Source organism: Achroia grisella, unplaced genomic scaffold (genome assembly GCF_030625045.1).
Source record: "Achroia grisella isolate CSIRO2021 unplaced genomic scaffold, CSIRO_AGI_Agris_v1 utg633, whole genome shotgun sequence".
Lineage (NCBI taxonomy): Eukaryota > Metazoa > Arthropoda > Insecta > Lepidoptera > Pyralidae > Achroia > Achroia grisella.
The window spans coordinates 292,036-311,793 of NW_026712969.1; the positions used below are offsets into that span (position 1 = coordinate 292,036).

Consider the following 19,758-nt stretch of genomic DNA (forward strand, 5'->3'; position numbering starts at 1 on the left):
TCATTTTCGTAATTTGTGAATTAAAATTTAAATAAATTAAATCATTAAAAATCTTTTAAAATAGAGATTCAGTTAATAATATACGTAAAATAAAATCTTTACATCATTGAGATTAGCTCAATGATACTGAATAATCTTTCATTGAAATGTTGAAATATATAGTGTATAATCTACTCTGTGTAACGTGTCTAAATCTATAGATGATCTGTGCTTACAATTGTAAACATAACCTATAAAAATAATATCCAATTAAAATTAAAATAAATACAAACTACATAACAGATTAAAATGCGATATGTTTCTCAGTTGTTTCAACCTCTAATATCGATACCAAAGAATGCTAAAATAAAAAATACGGAGATCACTTGTAAAAGCCAAAAGGTACTTGAATTTTGTTACATCATAATTATGTTTTTAAATATTATATTTCTATATCTATTATTTATATCAATACTAATATTATAAATTAGAAAGTCTGTCTGTCTGTTTGATAACTTTTTAAGACTATATAACTGAAATAATCTTATTAAAATTTAATGCGTAAACCTCAATAAAAATACATGACTGTGCTAGGCCCTGAACAAAGTGCCCTGCGTTGGTTACGCATTATACTACTCTTGTAATGTAATGTAAATTGCACTCCATTCTCCACAAGCCTCTCATTTAGGCCGTTGTGTGTGTAGATTCGAGACTACTAAAGTAGCCAGCCAAGCTGCTCTCAGAAGCGCAGAAGTCTCCTGGTGAAGACATCAGGTGACTTCTGCGCTTCTGCGTTCCATCGTCCCATAACCAAGTGAACGAAGTCACAGGCACAGCTAGTTAATAATGTAGTGTAGTGTAGTATTGTGATGCTTATGAAGACATAAGCATCACAATACTACACTACATTATTAACTAGCTGTGCCTGTGACTTCGTTCACTTGGTTATGGAATGATGGAACACTATCGTTTTCCCTGATTTGGAACATTTTTCATTACTGCTTTGCTCCTATTGGTTGTAGTGTAAACAATACTACATTTATGTGATTAACTATATGAATACTAGCTGTGCTTGTGACTTATTCACATGGTTATCATGAATACTATTGTTTTCCCCGCATTTGCATAATTTATCACAGATGCTCCGCTCCTAATAATCATAGCGTAATGTTATATAACTTAAACCCTTCCTCAACAAATGGACTATCCAACACTAAAAGAATTTATCAATTTGAAGTATTCAAATCTGATTATAGCCGGAAGGGCTAATCACATATACAAAAAAAAAATTAAGTATTTGCTGAGAATTCAAGAGCGCATTCAGACAAACGAACTCTTCAGCTTTATAATATTAAGTATAGATGTGTATTAAATGAGAATCTTTAAAAATAAAGTAACTTTATAGATCCATATCAATATATATGTTTTCCTAATGTCGAGCAGTGCAGGACCGATTGTCGTGGAGCTCTTTGGGGGAGGCCTTTGTTCAGCGGTAGATGTCTAACACAGTTTCCACTGGCCCTGTTTATATTCATGATTGTTTGTATTGGTCTGTGTGTTTTCTATGTATAATATGTATGTATTTACGAAAAAAAATCTATGTATTTGTATCAGTTATCTAGTACCCATAACACAGGCTATAGCTAGCTTAACTTGGGACTAGATGGCGCTGTGTGAATTGTTCAAGGTTGTTATTCTTATTACACAACAATAATATTAACATAATATATGTAATTAGTTACTTCTAGAATGTGGCTTAATACGTCCGACCAGCTCTGGCCTCTTCTCCCTGCTGCCACTTGCACAGCGCTCACTAGACAAGCTTGTAACTCTCATACGAAGACATGTGGAGTCCGCTGGGGCACAGAAGATGAGTCTACCGTCACTGACCGCTGAGAGCCTGTGGGAGAAGACAGGGAGGTTGGCAGATGTTGGTGAGGAGTTGTTGAAGGTGGAAGATAGACACGGAAAGAAGTACTTGTTGGCACCAGTAAGTATTATTTAAAAACTTTAATTAAAATTCAACTAACTATTTTATTCCCTAAGGGGATAAAATAGGGGATGGAAGTTTGTATAAATCTTCTTAGATTTTCGACTGATTGAACTGAAATTAAAGATTGGAGCTACTATGATGAAGACGTTCGTTTAAATAGGATATTGATAAATTCAACCCCCATGATAGCTGTGTAAGTATAATCAAACAATGGACAAAAAATTTAAAATAATTCAAATTAAAAAATCATTTATTCATCTATGACATTTTAGCCGCTTATGAAACGTATTTTTTTTTATATTATATTTTTTTCCCTACCGTCCAGTTCAATATACAGATTCAATTGAGAGGAACTGGCAATAAACTTGATCGAATTACTTTTTTTTAAAGCCAGTTTATTTACAATGTATATTTATATAGGTGTCTATGTCTAATATTAAATGAAAATCCCGTGCATGAACAACTATTGCCATGCACGAACAACAACGTGCATGAACAACTTCTAGACCACTAAGACTACAAATATTGTGTTGTGAATTTCAGACACACGAGGAAGCCGTAGCGGATTTGTTGGCAGACGTGGGTCCACTGTCATATAAACAATTGCCTATCATATTGTACCAGGTTAGTTTACACTCTATCCTGAGGAGATAAAAACCATCGCTCCTAAGAATATCCTTCAATTCTTGTCCCTGACGGGTCTAGATAGCGAACTATGAAAAGGGCGAGCACAATAGATCTATGTAGGTCGCAGTGCTACAGGTCTTAGCACCTGATAATAGTTTTGTCTCATTCATTAGTTTTAAATTATATTATTCTATGGGCAATAGTTGTATTGTGTGAAAAATTTTGTTTGAGACAAATAAAGATTATTATTATTATTATAAATGATAATGTAATGGTGCACCCATCTGCGCTAACGGTTTACGCTGGCGGGGCACCAGTGGAGGATTATAAGATGAGCAAGGAGTCAGGTCAGTTAGCACATCGTGGTCAATACACCAGGAACCTGGAAATACCAGGGGACCGAGTGGAGGCTTGACATGAAATTGCTATTGTTATTAATGCCATTCGTCGAGCAGGTAAAACCGTGACCCTGTCGCGAATGATGTAACTCCTTGGTGGAGAGCAGGTATTGTGATTGGAAGGCGCGCGACTGACCATCGCGCGTCAATAGAATAGAATAGAAAATCATTTATTCAAATAAACTTAGTTTAAGCACTTTTGAATAGTCAACATTTTTTAAATCGTCAATATTCGGAAAGCTGTCTCATCACAAGAAGAATAAGCAAGAAACTTGTGTGTTGCTCTTTTAAATAATCCTTGTAAGTTTACATTTACAAGTCGAAACGTGTGAATACAAACTACCGACCAGCACTAATTTATTTAGGCTCAAATATAAAAACACAATAAGATTAAATCAGTCGTAGTGATAAGAGCAGACCAGTCCCTACAAGCAGCACTCGTTCACGAGTATTACGAATGAGCCAGCCATCACTGCGCTCGACCATATTTTAGGGAGCCCAATGACCCGGCCCACCACGCCGCCAAAAAATACAAAAATTACTATATGGTAGTTATTGGCAATTGAGGACGAACTGCACTACCGGTGGGACCTTCAGGTCCCGGACGATGACGTCATTACATACATACCGTACTGGTACTAGACCTACAGTCTCTGCCTCTCTGAAGCTGAGCATAGCACCACGCGGGGTGGGGGGGGGTGGGCAATCTAATGTAATCAGGCTGGCCTGATGTGTAGATTAGCAGCAAATACCGCGACGAGCGCCGCCCGAAGCACGGTCTGCTGCGGGCCCGAGAGTTCCTTATGCTCGACTCGTACGCCGCACACTCGCATCCCGCAAACTCGCATGCCACAAACTCGCAGCCCTCAAACTCGGCAGACGAGCCCGACGTGTACTCGCGCCTCGCTGGCGCATACTCGCAGATCTTTCAAGCGTTACGACTTCCCGTTCATAGAGGTGAATGTTTGAAAGTACTTTTAATTTACAAATCTTAAAATTTATCAGTATAATGCATGTATATTAAAAATGTAAAAATAAAATAGTTACACAAACTAAAATACCATCCTGATAATCTGGATGAATGGCGGTCCTCCACAGTGCGGTTTTCTAGAAACTTCTTGCCACGCACAACCACATTGTGGAATCGCCTTCCAGCAGTGGTATTTCCGAACCGATACGATACTGAAACCTTCAAGAAAGAGCTTGTTCCTTTTTAAAAGGCCGACAACGTACTTGCAATTCCCCTGGTGTTGCGGGTGCTCATGGGCGGCGGTAATCTCTTAATATCAGATACCATAAGAAAGTTTGTCCCCCATGCTATAAAAAATATATGTTTAATTATAGACTTAATATAATAGATAAGACAGTAATAATAATAATAATCTCAGGACAATTCACACAGCGCCATCTAGTCCCAAGTTAAGCTAGCTAAAGCTTGTGTTATGGGTACTAGATAACTGATACATATAAATATATATATTTTTTTGTAAATACATACATATTATACATAGAATACACCCAGATCGATACAAACAATCATACTCATAAATACAAATAGATAGATAGATAATTGATTTATTGCCAACATAACACAAATAATACAATTTACAATAAGACACAAAACAAGAAATAAATAATAACATGGAAGTTGGCAATAGGAGCTGCCTCAGCTGTTGCTGATATAAGCACAACCTTAGTGAGGTGCACCTATACAGCGCTGGTTTTCAGGCAGTCCCCATTACTCATAAAAAAAAAGCAAATGTTTGTGCCGTGCGAGGAATCGAACCCGCGACCATCGGTCGTGAAGCGGTGTGCTTGACCGCTAGACCACCGAGGTCGTCAAATATATATTTATGGGCGGCGGTAATCACTTCAAAATTCAAAATTCTAAATTCTAAATTCTTTATTTAGATAACACCATTTTACAATTACATTCTACAGTTGTTGAAGACTCCTTTTAAGCATAAAGATGCCTGTGCCAGGAGGCTCCGCTCTTCCATACCTTATATCACCACTGTTGTAAAATGTTTCTTGTTTATTATACTATAAATAATTAGTTATATAATATAATCAATTTTAAAGTACATACATTATAGGAAACATTGTATTCAATCTATTTTAAAAATTCTCTCTAATAAATAGGAATATATATATGTGTGTGTGTGTGTGTGTGTGTGTGTGTGTGTGTGTATGTGTGTATGTGTGTATGTGTGTGTGTATGTGTGTATGTGTGTATGTGTGTGTGTGTGTATGTGTGTGTGTATGTGTGTGTGCGCGTGTGTTTGTGTGTGTATGTAATCTTGCACAACAGTTTTAGCATTGATAACAATGATGCAGCAGTAATTCAGTTTCATTATAATTTAATGTTTTTATCCAATCTATTAGTATATTTTTACATTCACGATAATTTTTAGGGTATATAGCTATCTTTTCATTTATTGTATTATACAAGAGTGCAGTTTGCTTTTCACATTGTATACTCGCGAATTTGGTTTTCGTTTTTGGCACTGATAGAACTTTAAGTTTCCTTCTTCTATTTTCTAAAGCTGGGTCATATGTAATTTGTTTATGCTTTTTTAAAACTGTGTTTACTTCACTCACTCATCACTTACCATCAGGTGGCTTACCTGATGGTAAGTGATAAGTGAGTGAAGTAAACACAGTTTTAAAAAAGCATGCTCGTTTGTCCCCTGTGTTATAAAAAAAAAATTTTATCAGTTGTCTAGTACCCATAACACAAGCTCTGCTTAGCTTGGGACTAGATGGCGCTGTATAAATTGTCTTAGGTTATTATTATTATTGAATTTGTTAAAAAAAACATCAACAGTGGCGGCCCCTACCGGCGATATGGGAGGCACTCTCTCCCATGAATGGCAACTGCCCGCAGCAGCTGGGGAGGACCAGATAGCTGTATGTCCGTCCTGCTCGCACGCCACGCTCACTTCCACACGTACAAACTGTGAACAGTGCGGGAACGAGACGGAGATATCCAATTCTATTGAGGTCTCTATATTATTAATAGTTAATTTTGGTAGGGATTGTTACGTTAAATCGATATAAAATTCAGAATATCTTTATTCATGTAGGTCTATTACAGACTCTTATGATATGTCAAATCTACCGTCAGTTCGGAATGATATCGAGATGAGAACTGACAAGAAACTCAGCTCGTATTCTTTTCAAATAAATGTTGTACATGTTTACAATAACACAGATGTTGAAAAAGTGTGACGTACTTTTTGGATGGTCCCTAATATATCGTACACAATGTCACAAGTCGTTGATGGTGAATATTGTATCCAATGTCACACTTTATCGTTGTCGACAAACTGTGACGTACTTTATGTATGGTTCTAATATATTGTTTAGGTTCAGATTGAGGTCATATTTATTGAATAAGTGTTACTATTCCGTAGATGACTATTATAATGATGGACCTACAGACTTATGAGGACCTACTGCACTATGCTGGCTGACATATCTAGATTTAATATTTAAGTTGCTGTTAGGGAATTTACTCTCTGCTACCAAAATGTTAGGGAAAGTACTATGTATATATATAGGGAAAAACGTCTGTCACATACCTGTATGGTTCTGCGGATTTCTTGGGCTTCAGGGTCTCGAAGGTATCTTCGCTAGCTTTCCAGTTTCACAGTAGGTTTAACACAGTTCTAATTTATTTTAATTCACAACACAATGCGCGCGTGCGTCAAGGCCGCTGTACGGTCAGTTCAGTACTAGGTAAGGGAGGGGAGGCAAAGGCGCGGGAACAGAAACTAACGGACTCTAATATAATAATCTGTGCTTACGATGGTACAGGGTAGATTTTGAATAGTTGCTATTATGTTGTTGACGAAAATTTACTGTAAAGTTACTATTATGATATCCTACACACTTTGTCGTTGTCGATAAAGTGTGACGTAACATATGTATGGTCCCTAACAGTCGGTATCGTCACCAGGTGGGTCACACGTTCGTTCTCGGCGCGCGGTACAGCGAGCCGCTGGGGGCGCACGTGGTGCCTCCGTCGGGGCCCGCAGCACCCCTCGTCATGTCCTGCTACGGTATAGGTATTACGAGGTAACTATTACATATAATTGTTGTAGTTATATTTTCAGCCGTGTGAAATGTCAATAAAAAAAATAGCCTATATGTTATTCTAATGCATAAGCTATATTACTGTAAAGTTTTATCAAAATCGGTTCAGTAGTTTTTGCGTGAAAAGGTGACAAACATTCATACTCAGAATACTGAAAATCCTCGCACGGTACAAACATTTGTATTCATGAGTATGATTGTTTGTATCGGTCTGGGTGTTTTCTATGTATAATATGTAGGTATTTACAAAAAAAATCTATGTATTCATAACACAGGCTCTACTTAACTTGGGACTAGATTGCGCTTAAATTGTCTTAGGTTATTATTATATACTTCAACTGTATATAAACTGTGTTTGCAGATTGCTAGCGGCAAGCGTGGAGGCACTGTCCACAGAGAAGGTACTCCGGTGGCCCGGCAAGATAGCACCTTACAGCACTATCATTATAGGACCCAAGGTACTGTAGAATACAGCGGAGTGACCCTTTAACAAAAGAATCCTAAAACAATCTTAACAAGTATCTTTAACAATTAATCCTAAAATAGTATTAACAAATCTCTTTAACAAATGAATCTGAAAAGAGTCTTAATAAATCTCTTTAATAAAATAATCCTAAAACAATCTTAACAAGTCTCTTTAACAATTAATCCTAAAATAGTATTAACAAATCTCTTTAACAAAATAATCCTAAAACAATGTTAACAAATCTCTTTAACAAATTAATCTTACAACAGTCTTAACAAATCTCTTTAACAAATTAAACCTAAAATAATCCTGACAAATCTCTTTTCTTCAAATAAACTTACATTGAAGCACTTTTGAATAGTTATCACTTTGTTTTTTAATCTACCGCTCATTCGGAAAGCTGTCTCATCACAAGTAGAACGAGCAAAACAAATTAATCCTAAAGCAATGTTATCAAATTTCTTTAAACAAATTAATCCTAAAACAGTCCTAACAAGTCTCTTTCTTAACATTCTTGTTTCATTCTGGTAACTAACATTAGCCAAACTGAAGAGGAAACGCCACTACACAACCTATGTGGTTGTGGCCCACTCATGCATAAACGAAATATCTCCTTTGGAAAGTTTACACTATATCCTGAGGAGTTAAAAACCATCGCTCCTAAGAATGTCCTTCAATTCTTGTCCCTGACGGGTCTAGGTAGCAAACTCTGAAAAAGGGCGAGCACAATAGATGTATGTAGGTCGCAGTGCTACAGGTTTAAGCAACTTCAATAGCACAAACAACCCACTAAAAAAATTATTGCCACGACAATTTTATATATAAGATAAATACACATTTTTATTACTTTTGGTATTTCATTCGGAGTAGCTCTCCGTCTACTCGCCCCGGCTCCGCCCGGGTGTACATGTATTATACATATAAACCTTCCTCTTGAATCACTCTATAATTAAAAAATCCGTTGCGTAGTTTTAAAGATTTAAGCATACATAGGGACGGACAGACAGCGACAGCGACTTTGTTTTATACTATCTAATGAATATGTTTTAGATTAACGTTTTTAATATTATTAAATAATTTATTTTATTTCCAGGAAGGGTCCAAAGAGTGGTTGCAGCGAGGATGGGAGGGAGTCCAGCTGGTGTACCGCACCCTGGTGGAGCTGCCAGGTCTGAGAGACGATGTGCTGGTCGACGACAGGCACGGTCTCACCATCGGGAAACGGCTGATGATGGCTGACCGGTCAGTTTGAAAACTTGTTTGTCATAAAATAAATTCCATTTAATAGATTTAATTGTTTCTGTTATAAAACAAACAAAAATTACAGAAACGAATTAAAAGTTCCTGTGGCCTACCAGTTTAACATAGCTACTGCCAATAAAATGGGTCTAAGAACAGCTCACACAGCGCCATCTAGTCTCAAGCTAAGCAAACCTTGTGTTATGGGTACTAGGCAACATATAAACAAAAATTATAAAAATAACAAAAATTAATTAAAAACCTCTATGGTTTAGCAGTTTGACACAGCTACTGCCAATGCAATGGATCTAAGAACAACTCAGCGCAAATCTAGTCTCAAGCTCACTAAGCAAAGCTTGTGTTATGGGTACTAGAGAACTGATATAAATACATAGTTTTTTTTTTAATACCTACAGAACATACTAATAAAACACCCAGACCGATACAAACAATCATACTCATGAATACAAATGTTTGTGCCGTGCAAGGAATCGAACCCACGACCATAGCAAATGAGGCGATGATCATGTCGTCCTCCACTGGTGCACCTCCAGCGTAAACCGTTAGCGCAGACGAGTGCACTAATCCATTTTTATCCTAAAAAAATGACTGTATGTAATGTATTTGTTTTATAGAATGGGGTATCCATGGATTGTGGTATGCGGAAGGTCAACGCTGGATCCTGTACCCAAATATGAAGTATATAAGAGCAGTTCGCAGTCGTCAGACCCCGAACTATGGACCTTAGATGAACTAGTCGCAGCACTATCAAAGAACACAGCAGAATGTGTAAACAGTGAATTTAAAAGAAATATAGCATTATAATAAACTTTTTTTTTTACGGCCTTGGTAGTATAGCTATTTGGCCAATCGCCTTACTTCCGATGGTTGTTCGTTTCCTCTCACGATACCGTTTGATTGAACTGGCTTATATGATTTAGGAAAACCACCGAAATAACTGTTAAATATCCCATTTTTAATATTATAATTTGTATCAATTTGTTAATTTTAATAATGTAAATATAACTCTTTGATTTCGTTCCGTTGCCTTCTATCGATATAAAAAAAGTAAAATAACTTTGGCGCCAAAATGCTATCAGAAAATAAAAAAGAAATAATATTGTATAGAGATTAGAGATTTAAGAGAACTTGAAAGCAAATGTATATTTATTATTTAAATTATTAGTATATTTATTAGTTAAATATATTGTGATATTGTCAAATTGCATATAATTGTTGGAAGCACGGATTTCAAAATACATAATAAAGACATTGTATTTTTATAGTGATTATACATTTCATTGTTTCAAATGAACACTTCCTTTTAAACAATAACTGAAAGACATTTAAATAAAGGCTATAACAGAATAGCAGAAGCGTGAATTCACTGCACCCTCTCGTTCATTACTTTAAAATATTATATACTAGTTACTCGCACCGGCTTCGCACGGGTATAGTATGTATTATATGTATAAACCTTCCTCTTGAATCACTCTATCTATTAAAAAAAACCGCTTCAAAATCCGTTGCGTAGTTTTAAATTTAAGCATACATAGGGACGGACAGACAGCGACAGCGACTTTGTTTTATACTATGTAAAGCAGCAATTGTATTACTTTTATTTGAGACAAATAAAGATTATAAGCATATGCTATTATTAATATTTACACTCGTTAAATCGTATATTCAGAAGAGTGTGATGTACATGTAACAACACACAAGCACCATTCCAACGCCTACTCATTTCTTGCCAGCAAATACCATACGGCAAAAGAAAGCAGGCGCTAAGGCAACTCCGTGGGGCTCCTGCACATCACTTCCTTTAACTATGCATACATACATACATTACAAGTACAAACACAAGATTATAATATCGTGTTTTGTGAACAATAACACAGAATTCATTTAATGTCAGACATAAGTATTACCACAGATAACATAATATTACATAGTATTACATAATTAGTCAAGAAACCTCATAAAAATCAAAATGTCGCGCCAAAACAGTAATGCAAGCTTTTTATTTATTGTTTAACAGCTCTGAATACAGTTCGTTTTGAGCCCAACGTTAACAGTCACAATAAAGACCTATTAATTTAATTTCGAGTCACGTCACCTGAATAATCAGCTCGTTCCACAGTTGTACAAAATCATCACCAAAATAGTAAAATAGTAGGATGTAGAAGCAGAATTCAGCAACTTTCTTCAATGACAGTCTCCTTTTTCTGTCGTTATGTTATAAGAAATTATTAGATAGCTAACACTGCTATTACGGGAAATAATCACTACGACGACAGTGATAAAAAAGAAATTTGAAAGCGAATGAATATCGGTTATGTGGCAAAATTCGTGGTGAGGATTTTGTCGGACGTGTGTTAAGATGTATTTGATAGTTAAGTTCCTTGTTAGTTCCTTGTCAACTTTGAATATTAGTGTGCCTACACTTATAATAGTTCTGTCAACACTTGAGACCCTTCCATTCGTACCTCTGCAGATATAGATTTAAATATAAAGTCAGTCCACGTTATTGATGTAGCACACACCCAAAGAAAATTATTAATGTACAATAATTAATACAATTTTTTCTCCGGTACACTCACTACCTAGACACTATAATAAAACAATATGTTATGTAGCGACACCTCATCACATCATATATAACGCAACAGTGGTAAGGTAATAACCACCGCGCAACAATAGAATAAAAGACTGCAAATATTGACACCATTATGAATACATCTAATATTTTACTTTCCTCTTTTATTAATGCCTTTTCATCAGACTTTATATATTTAGATAGGTTTGCTGTCCTCCTCTATAACTTGTATCCAAAGCCGTAAAGCAATAAAAAACAACATTTGTCAAAGAATAAGTTGTTTTGTTATTGATATTATTCCGACGATCGAAGTGCTTATTAGAAAATGATTTTAAATATTTTAACATAATTTATTATTTAATTACGACTCTATTAAACGAGAAGTTTACGCTTAATCAATAATTATTATACTGCCAGTAATGTCGGATTGGAGCAATTCGTGGCGGAAGCTTATCTTTCATATTTATATTGATTATTTTTAAAGCTTTCATCTGACAATGAAACTTTTGAAAAGCACTGTGGAAACAGAACTTTTACGTATCAATATGGTGATTTTAGATTATATTTAGGTTTCTTATAAGAAGAAAGCGGCAACTCTCAAAACATAGTAATTCTCAGATAGTACTAGTGGACGATGTACAACGAATATTATTTTACTACAGTCGTCACCGATGCACATAGCGTTTGCTGTAGTCTTACTAAATTATCCGTTGACAGCTCTATTAATTTAATTAAGTTTAACTTTAGAAAAATACAAAATAAAACACGTTAATTCGTAGTTATTAAATAATAGAGTATCAGTTTTTAACAAAATGCACAGTGAAAGCAAGATGTATTGTAAGACTGTACTCCAGGAACAGTCCACCGCACACATCAAGGAGGAGTGTTTGGAGTCGCAGGCCGACGTTGCGTACAGTAAACGGCGACGAGGAAACGATTTAGATGTTGGTACCGACACTAAACGACAGTCAGTTCCAGAGTACGACGCCGTACAGAAACAGTCGCCGGAACAAGATGTCAGTCGGTATGAAGCTCACACAGCTGCAGTTGTGAAGACGGAGCCTGTTGATGTAACTGAGGCATCCACAGTTGTCAAGATGGAGCCTGTTGATGTAACAGATGTATCCACAATTGTGAATATAGAATTTAAAGATGTAATTGTTCCATCTGCAGTTGTGAAAATGGAATGTGCTGATATAACTGATGCATTTACAGTTGTGAAGACAGAGCCTGTTGATGTAATTGATGCATCCACAGTTGTCAAAACAGAGCCTGTTGATATAATTGAGGTATCCACAGTTGTGAAGACAGAGCCTGTTGATGTAACTGATGCATCCACAGTTATGAAAATAGAATTTGATGATGTAACTGTACCATCCATGGTTGTGAAAATGGAGCCTGTTGATGTGAATGTGGCATCCACAGTTGTCAAGACAGAGCCTGTTGATGTAACTAATGCATCTACAGTTGTGAAAACTGAATGTGTTGATGAAGTTGATCCATCCAGACTTGTGAAGTCAGAATGTGTTGATGTAACTGATACATCTATAGTGAAGCCAAAATTTTCTGGCAATGTGAATGATAACCTTCAGGAACTGTATAAGGATCACGAGATAAAGAATGAGATGGTTATAGGACCTACTGCTGTACAGAAAGAGATAGACTGTATCTCATATAAAGATGACAAATCTATGTCTCAATTAAAAAAGAAGCTTAACAATGTAGATAAACAGCATGGTTGTGATGTTTGCAAGAAAAATTTCAATACAAAGTATCTGTTAAGACGACATATGATCACACATAGCGAAGATATGCCATACAGCTGTGGTGTATGCAGTAAAGGTTTTAGAGGGAAGGAAGCGATGCTCCGACACACATTTTCACATACCGGTGAATATCCGTATAAATGTGACGAATGTAAAAAATGCTACCACTCAAAATATATGCTGAAACGTCATGTCCGTACACACACTGTTGAAACCCCTTACTCATGTGACGTGTGTAAAAAACGTTTCAAACTAAAACAAGGTTTAAAACAACATGTGTACAGACATACCAATGAAGACAAATACACTTGCGACGTGTGTAAAAAACATTATAGAACGAAGTCGGCTCTAAAGAAACACACTTTCATTCATAGCGGCAAAAAACCGTACACCTGTGATGTGTGTAAAAAATGTTTTTTAACACACCACTCCTTGAAACGACATGTACTCATACATTCGGATAAACCGCACATTTGCGAGGAGTGTAAAAAATGTTTTAGTGAAATTTACTATTTGAAGAGACATATGGTTAATCATAATATTAGGAGACTGAAAAAAAACTCTGGTTCTTAAGTAAGAGGTTTTATTTAAACTTGCAAAGTTATGAGCACTGGCTCTATTGGGGTTCCCATCCATACCATGATATAATATATCATTGATTCTATAGAAAAATGTTAACTATTAAAATGATATACTACTACTACTTGTGTGTAAATTTAAAACTTTAAAGAAAAAAAAATTATATAAACTTAAAAAATTTTGAATGCTTGTCTTGTAAAAAATGTACATTTTGAATACTGTCATTTTTCTATTTAACCGACGATATATTACTTTACCAGATTTTTACCAATTGTACCATATAATAAATAAAAAATATATAATATGACATGTATTACAATATCATTGTTTAATTAATTGTTGCATTTTTTTATAGTATTTGTAAGTTTTAATGCACCTGAATAGCATGGAGGATTTCTGACCAAAATTTAATTAATTTAAATTACTACACTCACTAAATTTTATTATATAATTATAATAAACTCTTTATTGTGTACAGCGAAGAAATATTAAAAAAAAGTGATTTGTATACACTATCTTTGCTTAAAAAAAGGTAAAGACATCCCAACCTATTCACTATATGCATAGAAAATTATAATTGTTAACTCACTTATTTACACTTTTGTGTAATTTATGATAATTATCTATTATTTAGTTACCTTTAGTCTTATTCTGATGTATAAGCGATATTGCTGTAAAGTTTCATAAAAATCCGTTCAGTAGTTTTTGCGTGAAAAAGTGAAATAAATTAATATATCCATCCATACTCATAAACGTACGCGTTTATAATATTAGTAAACTAGTTGCAGATATCTATACAAATGTTTTAAATAGAAAAAGAAGCCAATAGATTTATTTATCGAGATATTGTTATACAAAGATTGATATTACTACCACAGTATATTAAGCTCATTATTTTATTTATTCAGTGCCTTTGAGTATTAATTTAAAAAAATAGTTCCTATACATCTTTAAATTCCCTTAATAAAAGCCAAATTCGGCGCACTTTTTACAATTTTTTTTATATATTGCTCGATTCGGCACTCAGTGTATTTGCCAATGACAAATTTTGTAAATGTGGAAAAGTTGAATACTGGATAAATTTGACAAATTCATTAAAAAATAAATCATGGAAAATTGTGCCTTTAGAACCAAATATTTGCGAATACTAATTTCGAAGCGGTACAAAATCCGCAGGGTTAGTTTGTGCAGTCACTGAGTAAGTAATCACTGCGTTTAGTGCAAAATGAAAATGTATAGTCGTATTTTTAATTAGACGAAGTAAACTGACGTTTCCTGTGTTGTCAGTATTTGATGAAATAAAAATAGTGTTGTGACAAAGTGAATCTTTGAAAAAACTCCTGAATTAATGGAATTGTCTCGATTGTCTTGTCTAGTGAATAGTGTGCCGAACTGCCGATATCGGATACGGGGTTCGAATTTTAGCCGCGATTTATACATACCAACGAGTTTTCGACGACTATGTTCCTATAGTCGTCGAAAACTCGTTCTACTCGTTCTCGTTCGTCGTATCTACCTATACTGAATACCGAGTATTTTAAACATAAAGAAAAAAATTGCGAGGAATCTTTTAAGACTGTCCTATTTACAATACATCGTGTAGTTGAAACTATAGATGTATAAAATATAACATAATATAGTTAGGTAATAAAAATAAAAAACTTCGCTTATTACAAAACTTGTTTTTATTCATCATCAGATAAAAAAATCATTGTTGCTTTCAGTGACATTAATTATAAATCTGTCTGAAAAATTATCAATAATTTATCTCTGAAACAGTGTTTCGGTCCACGTTTCTCCGGAGACCTAAATTGTTTATTTTCTTTGTATTTTTTTAATACATTGTAGACCGAGGTCACACCAATTCCCAAAATGTCAGCTGTTTTCAAAATACATTCTTTTAATCGGGAGCCTCAATAGGTAATAGTGAAGCAGCTATCTCCTCAAATACGTGTTTTTAGACGTTTTGTGTCATAAGTTTTTCGGTAACGCTTAACACAATCCGTGGTCTCTTCTTTTTTGGAGACAAGCTTTGGCTTGACGTGCTTGGTTTAGGATCCATATTGTTTGTACGAAACAATATAGCAAATATACAATATACCCAACAATTACCACAAACACAATATAAGAAAAAACTTAACAAATACAATAACAAAACAGCGTGAGCGCAAAAAAAAAGATTCGTGCTCTCAGACCAGAGGTTAAAAGCCGAATTACGAACAAAATGGCCACCGACGCTCGCGACGTTGATCGGTGTTGGCACTAGTAGCCGCGCGCTTTGTAATAAGCCATCAAAAAACTGATTGTAGTTACCTTCCACTAGTAATTTATATCAGAGCACTTTTATACAATTTTATTGTAAAATAGAAATAATATTCTTTTATAGTTTGCAATGATTAACTATTCACACGCATTGTTCATTGATCTGACCGAGAACTGAACGCATCACTATTACTTTAAATATGTGTTTTTTACAAAGTGACAAAAATATTCGTCAATGTAGTAAAAAAGTATTTATGTGTTGATTTTTTACCAACTTATTAACCCTGCTCAGAATTAATGTAATGTATGCATCAAGAGTTTCAGCAGAAAAGAGTTTTTAAATCAACACATGTTGATACATACTGATGAAAAACCTTACAAATGTGTTTTTCTAAAAAAATGTTTCAATAGAAAGTATTTATTGAACCAACACTCTCTGTTAAACATAATGTACGTAAAATATGTTTTAGAACAAAAAAAATGTTGAAACCTTTAATACTTGTGGGGAAGGTTGTTAGTAATGGGTACTAGCAAGCCTATTGCTAGCAATGTAATATATTAAGTCGAACTCAACATGGTTCCCCTGATAAAATGTAAATATAATATAAACGCGATAATCGTCATTTAAAAACAAAATTTATGCTACAAATAAAATGGCAAAATTGCATTTTTCCCGCCTTTTATTACTTATTTTTTTTAATCTGTTCCTTTACGTGAACAGCAACAGCTTAAGCCATACAGCCATGGGCATTTCATTCAATCATGATTTTTTATCATTATTAGTTTCTCTGCCTGTTAATACTCATAGTGCTAACATCGCACATACTGCCATGACGCGCTCGTCATCCTGCTGCATCTGCGCACCGTGCAACATTTGTGCATCTGTGGCGCATTGCGTTTGCGCGGGAAAAAACTAACTACAAAATGGCTTCTTCTGCAGAATTTCTAATTTACTATTGTACACCTGATTACATTTTTTTTATACCGTTCTACATAATATATATATTCCTGAAATTTACTTTTATTAGAATAAACTATTTTTATACAACAAAATGGCATGTAAATACAGTCCCTATAATCATAACACTAACTCTGCCCCTATATAGTAAGTTTATGAGCTATATAACATCACGCAAGACCAATAGGAGCTGAGTGTCTATGTAAAATATTGCAAAAACATGGAACATCCTTTTGATTTTTTTTCTGACTACTCTAATGCTGTTGTCCGCAGCTGGCCTTTACAACTTCAGCGGACGATAGGGGGCGAGTGCAGATGACACTCCAAACCAAAGAAGGGACTTATGGAGCGGCTGAAGGCCAACTCCCGCCTGACGGATACGACTTTAGTCTGAGGACACAGCTAGGGGTTTGTGGAATACAGGCCACTTATTTGTTTATAACTATTTTATATGCTTTATATTTCGAATACCAAAATTATATTCTAAATTGTCACTACTATCTATTGTTCCTTTTCGGTTTCCCTTCCTGGCCCTAGTTAGTAGTGTTTCTTTATAATATTAATATATACAATATATATATATATATCCTACAACTCCCTGGTTTCCTTTATCGCCCACAGGGTTCGAACCTCGGCTCAGGCCGTCGTAACATTGGCCCCCGTTTGAATTGGACGGGGAATCAATAGGAGGTTCATCTTTTTGAGAGCTTCCTCTTTCTTGTATAACGCAAGCGAAGTACCGCTAAACAGTTAGCGATTAATAAAAAATTGCAACCTCATGAATTATAATCTGTTACCATTTTGGAATCTATACATATAAATAAAATTGAAATGTGTTTGTAATATTGAAATAACCGTTTTTTACTACATATGAATATAAATACGGTACATACACCGAAATAACATTTTTTACAATTTTTCTGTTTGTTCCGGCTAATCTCTGAAATGGCTGGATCGATTTTGACGGGACTTTTATTGGCAGGTAGCTGATGTAATAAAGACTAACCCTACCTACCCTAATACTTTGGTTGACTGGAAGAAATCCCTCATTTGGGATAAGTCCGCCATTGTACATATTATATATTTTTTATTTTTATATATATATTTTTTAAGATCGTATCTTTAGTTAATTTAAATGTATTTATTGTGCAATAAAGTGTTACAAACAAAAACAAACAAACTTTTATTTAGAAAAGTACATTTATATTAGAAAGATAAAGTTAAACAGCACGCGGACGACGTCGCGTGTACAGCTAGTTGTTAATAACGTGTTATACGTCGATATGTCAATGACTATATTGCGGTGTGACATCCATCGTGAGTGTTGCCAAGCAATAGTTGTTGATTGTCGTTAATTATAATCAAGAATTCTTAGATGTTATAAATATTGTGATCTATTTAAACTGTGTGATATTGTGCATTAGCTAGTGTATAGAGTGCAATTTGGTTAAGATTTTTCGTAAGTGATATCTACTGCTACGTTTGCATTTATTGGTTATACCACCAACACTTGAAAAGCAACTAGCTGTGCAGGATTCAAGTCACCAATATCTTTAAGTATAACAGCTATTGTAACTCTTATAGCTGATAGAGGTCTAAGATTACATAACGCACTCGACTTCGTCCGCGTGGAATTTAACTTTATTTCTCTAAAATAAAAGTAGCCTAAGTTACTCATTATTATATCAGCTAACTGCCAAAAAAGTCCCGTCAAAACCGGACCAGCCATTTCAGAGATTAGCCGGAATAAACAGACAGGCAAAAATTGTAAAAATGTTATTTTGATGTATGTACCGTATTTATATTCATATGCATGTAGTAAAAAACGGTTATTTCAATATTACAAACAGACACTCCAATTTTATTTCGTGATTAGGTTTATTGTAAGATTAAAAATTATTACAGATAATGTATTTATATATCTTAATTGTACAACTAAGAACCTAAAATTAAAATCCTTAAAAAATATAATGTAATAACTAAAATATATTATCAAAAGGAGTCCCTTTAGGCAAAGTTCCAAAGATACTGGCAGCGTTTTCTCTTTGAATGGCTACACTAATTCTTTGTCCGAGGTAGCTGCCAGCTCTTCGGTCTTCTGTGATGTCGACTAACCTTTTCGTTATTTACATTTTATTTATATTTATAGATTTGTATACATGATGTGTCAAAAAATGAAAATAAAGATGATTTTGAAATAGTATTATCTAAGTTTGAAGAATATTTTACTACTCAAAAAAATATAACATATGTGAGATATAAATTTTTCTCTAGAAATTGGAAGCCAGATGAAATATATGTCTCTTGTCCGACACTGCATACTTAAGACCCTGAGGACTTTGACAAGAACAAAGAACATTAACGAGTGACAACGGCGGATCCAGGGGGGGTCATTGGTGGTCATGACCCCCCCCCCCCCCGGATCGCGTTCCAGGACTAAGGTGGACCACTAATTGAAAATAATGATTTTATTTACATATTTTGACACCATACAGATTTTATGTAACTACATACCTACAATATTAATTTAATACAATATAATAACTTTGTACATTATTGAAATACCTACTTTTAACTTGTATCTATTGTTATCAAAATTAAATTATAAGTTCTTGACTTGACCACGACCATGTGACCCACTCCTGGCGCCATGACCACGACTATGTTACCAAAACTGGCACTAAAGCTGGATCCGACCTTGAGTCGAGTGGTAAGTTAAAAAAATGCTAAAACTGTACGTTTTCTTGTTGGATTGTTAGTAATGTAGATTAATGTCGCGTGGAGGTTAACCTGACGT

General features: G+C 34.8%; 2 protein-coding genes across 3 annotated transcripts; both read left to right on the top strand.

Moving 5' to 3' along the window:
• The first annotated feature begins 215 nt into the window (after positions 1–215).
• Positions 216–9,626, top strand: LOC131849075 (probable proline--tRNA ligase, mitochondrial). Of its 2 annotated transcripts, none has more exons than XM_059199061.1 (9): positions 216–381; positions 1,718–1,969; positions 2,516–2,596; positions 3,735–3,954; positions 5,825–6,000; positions 6,959–7,077; positions 7,457–7,553; positions 8,655–8,803; positions 9,436–9,626. In XM_059199061.1, the coding sequence occupies exons 1-9, from the start codon at positions 289–291 to the stop codon at positions 9,623–9,625; spliced, it is 1,377 nt and encodes a 458-aa protein (XP_059055044.1). In that variant the 5' UTR covers positions 216–288; the 3' UTR covers position 9,626. The 2 variants fall into 2 exon arrangements, with proteins under 2 accessions (XP_059055044.1, XP_059055045.1); XM_059199062.1 differs by having other exon boundaries at positions 313–381; positions 1,728–1,969.
• A 2,895-nt stretch (positions 9,627–12,521) lies between these two features.
• LOC131849071 (gastrula zinc finger protein xLCGF3.1-like) lies at positions 12,522–13,830 on the top strand. The gene has a single exon (XM_059199056.1). It carries the CDS (start codon positions 12,578–12,580, stop codon positions 13,733–13,735), a length of 1,158 nt encoding a protein of 385 aa, XP_059055039.1. The 5' UTR covers positions 12,522–12,577; the 3' UTR covers positions 13,736–13,830.
• The last annotated feature ends 5,928 nt before the right edge of the window (positions 13,831–19,758 follow it).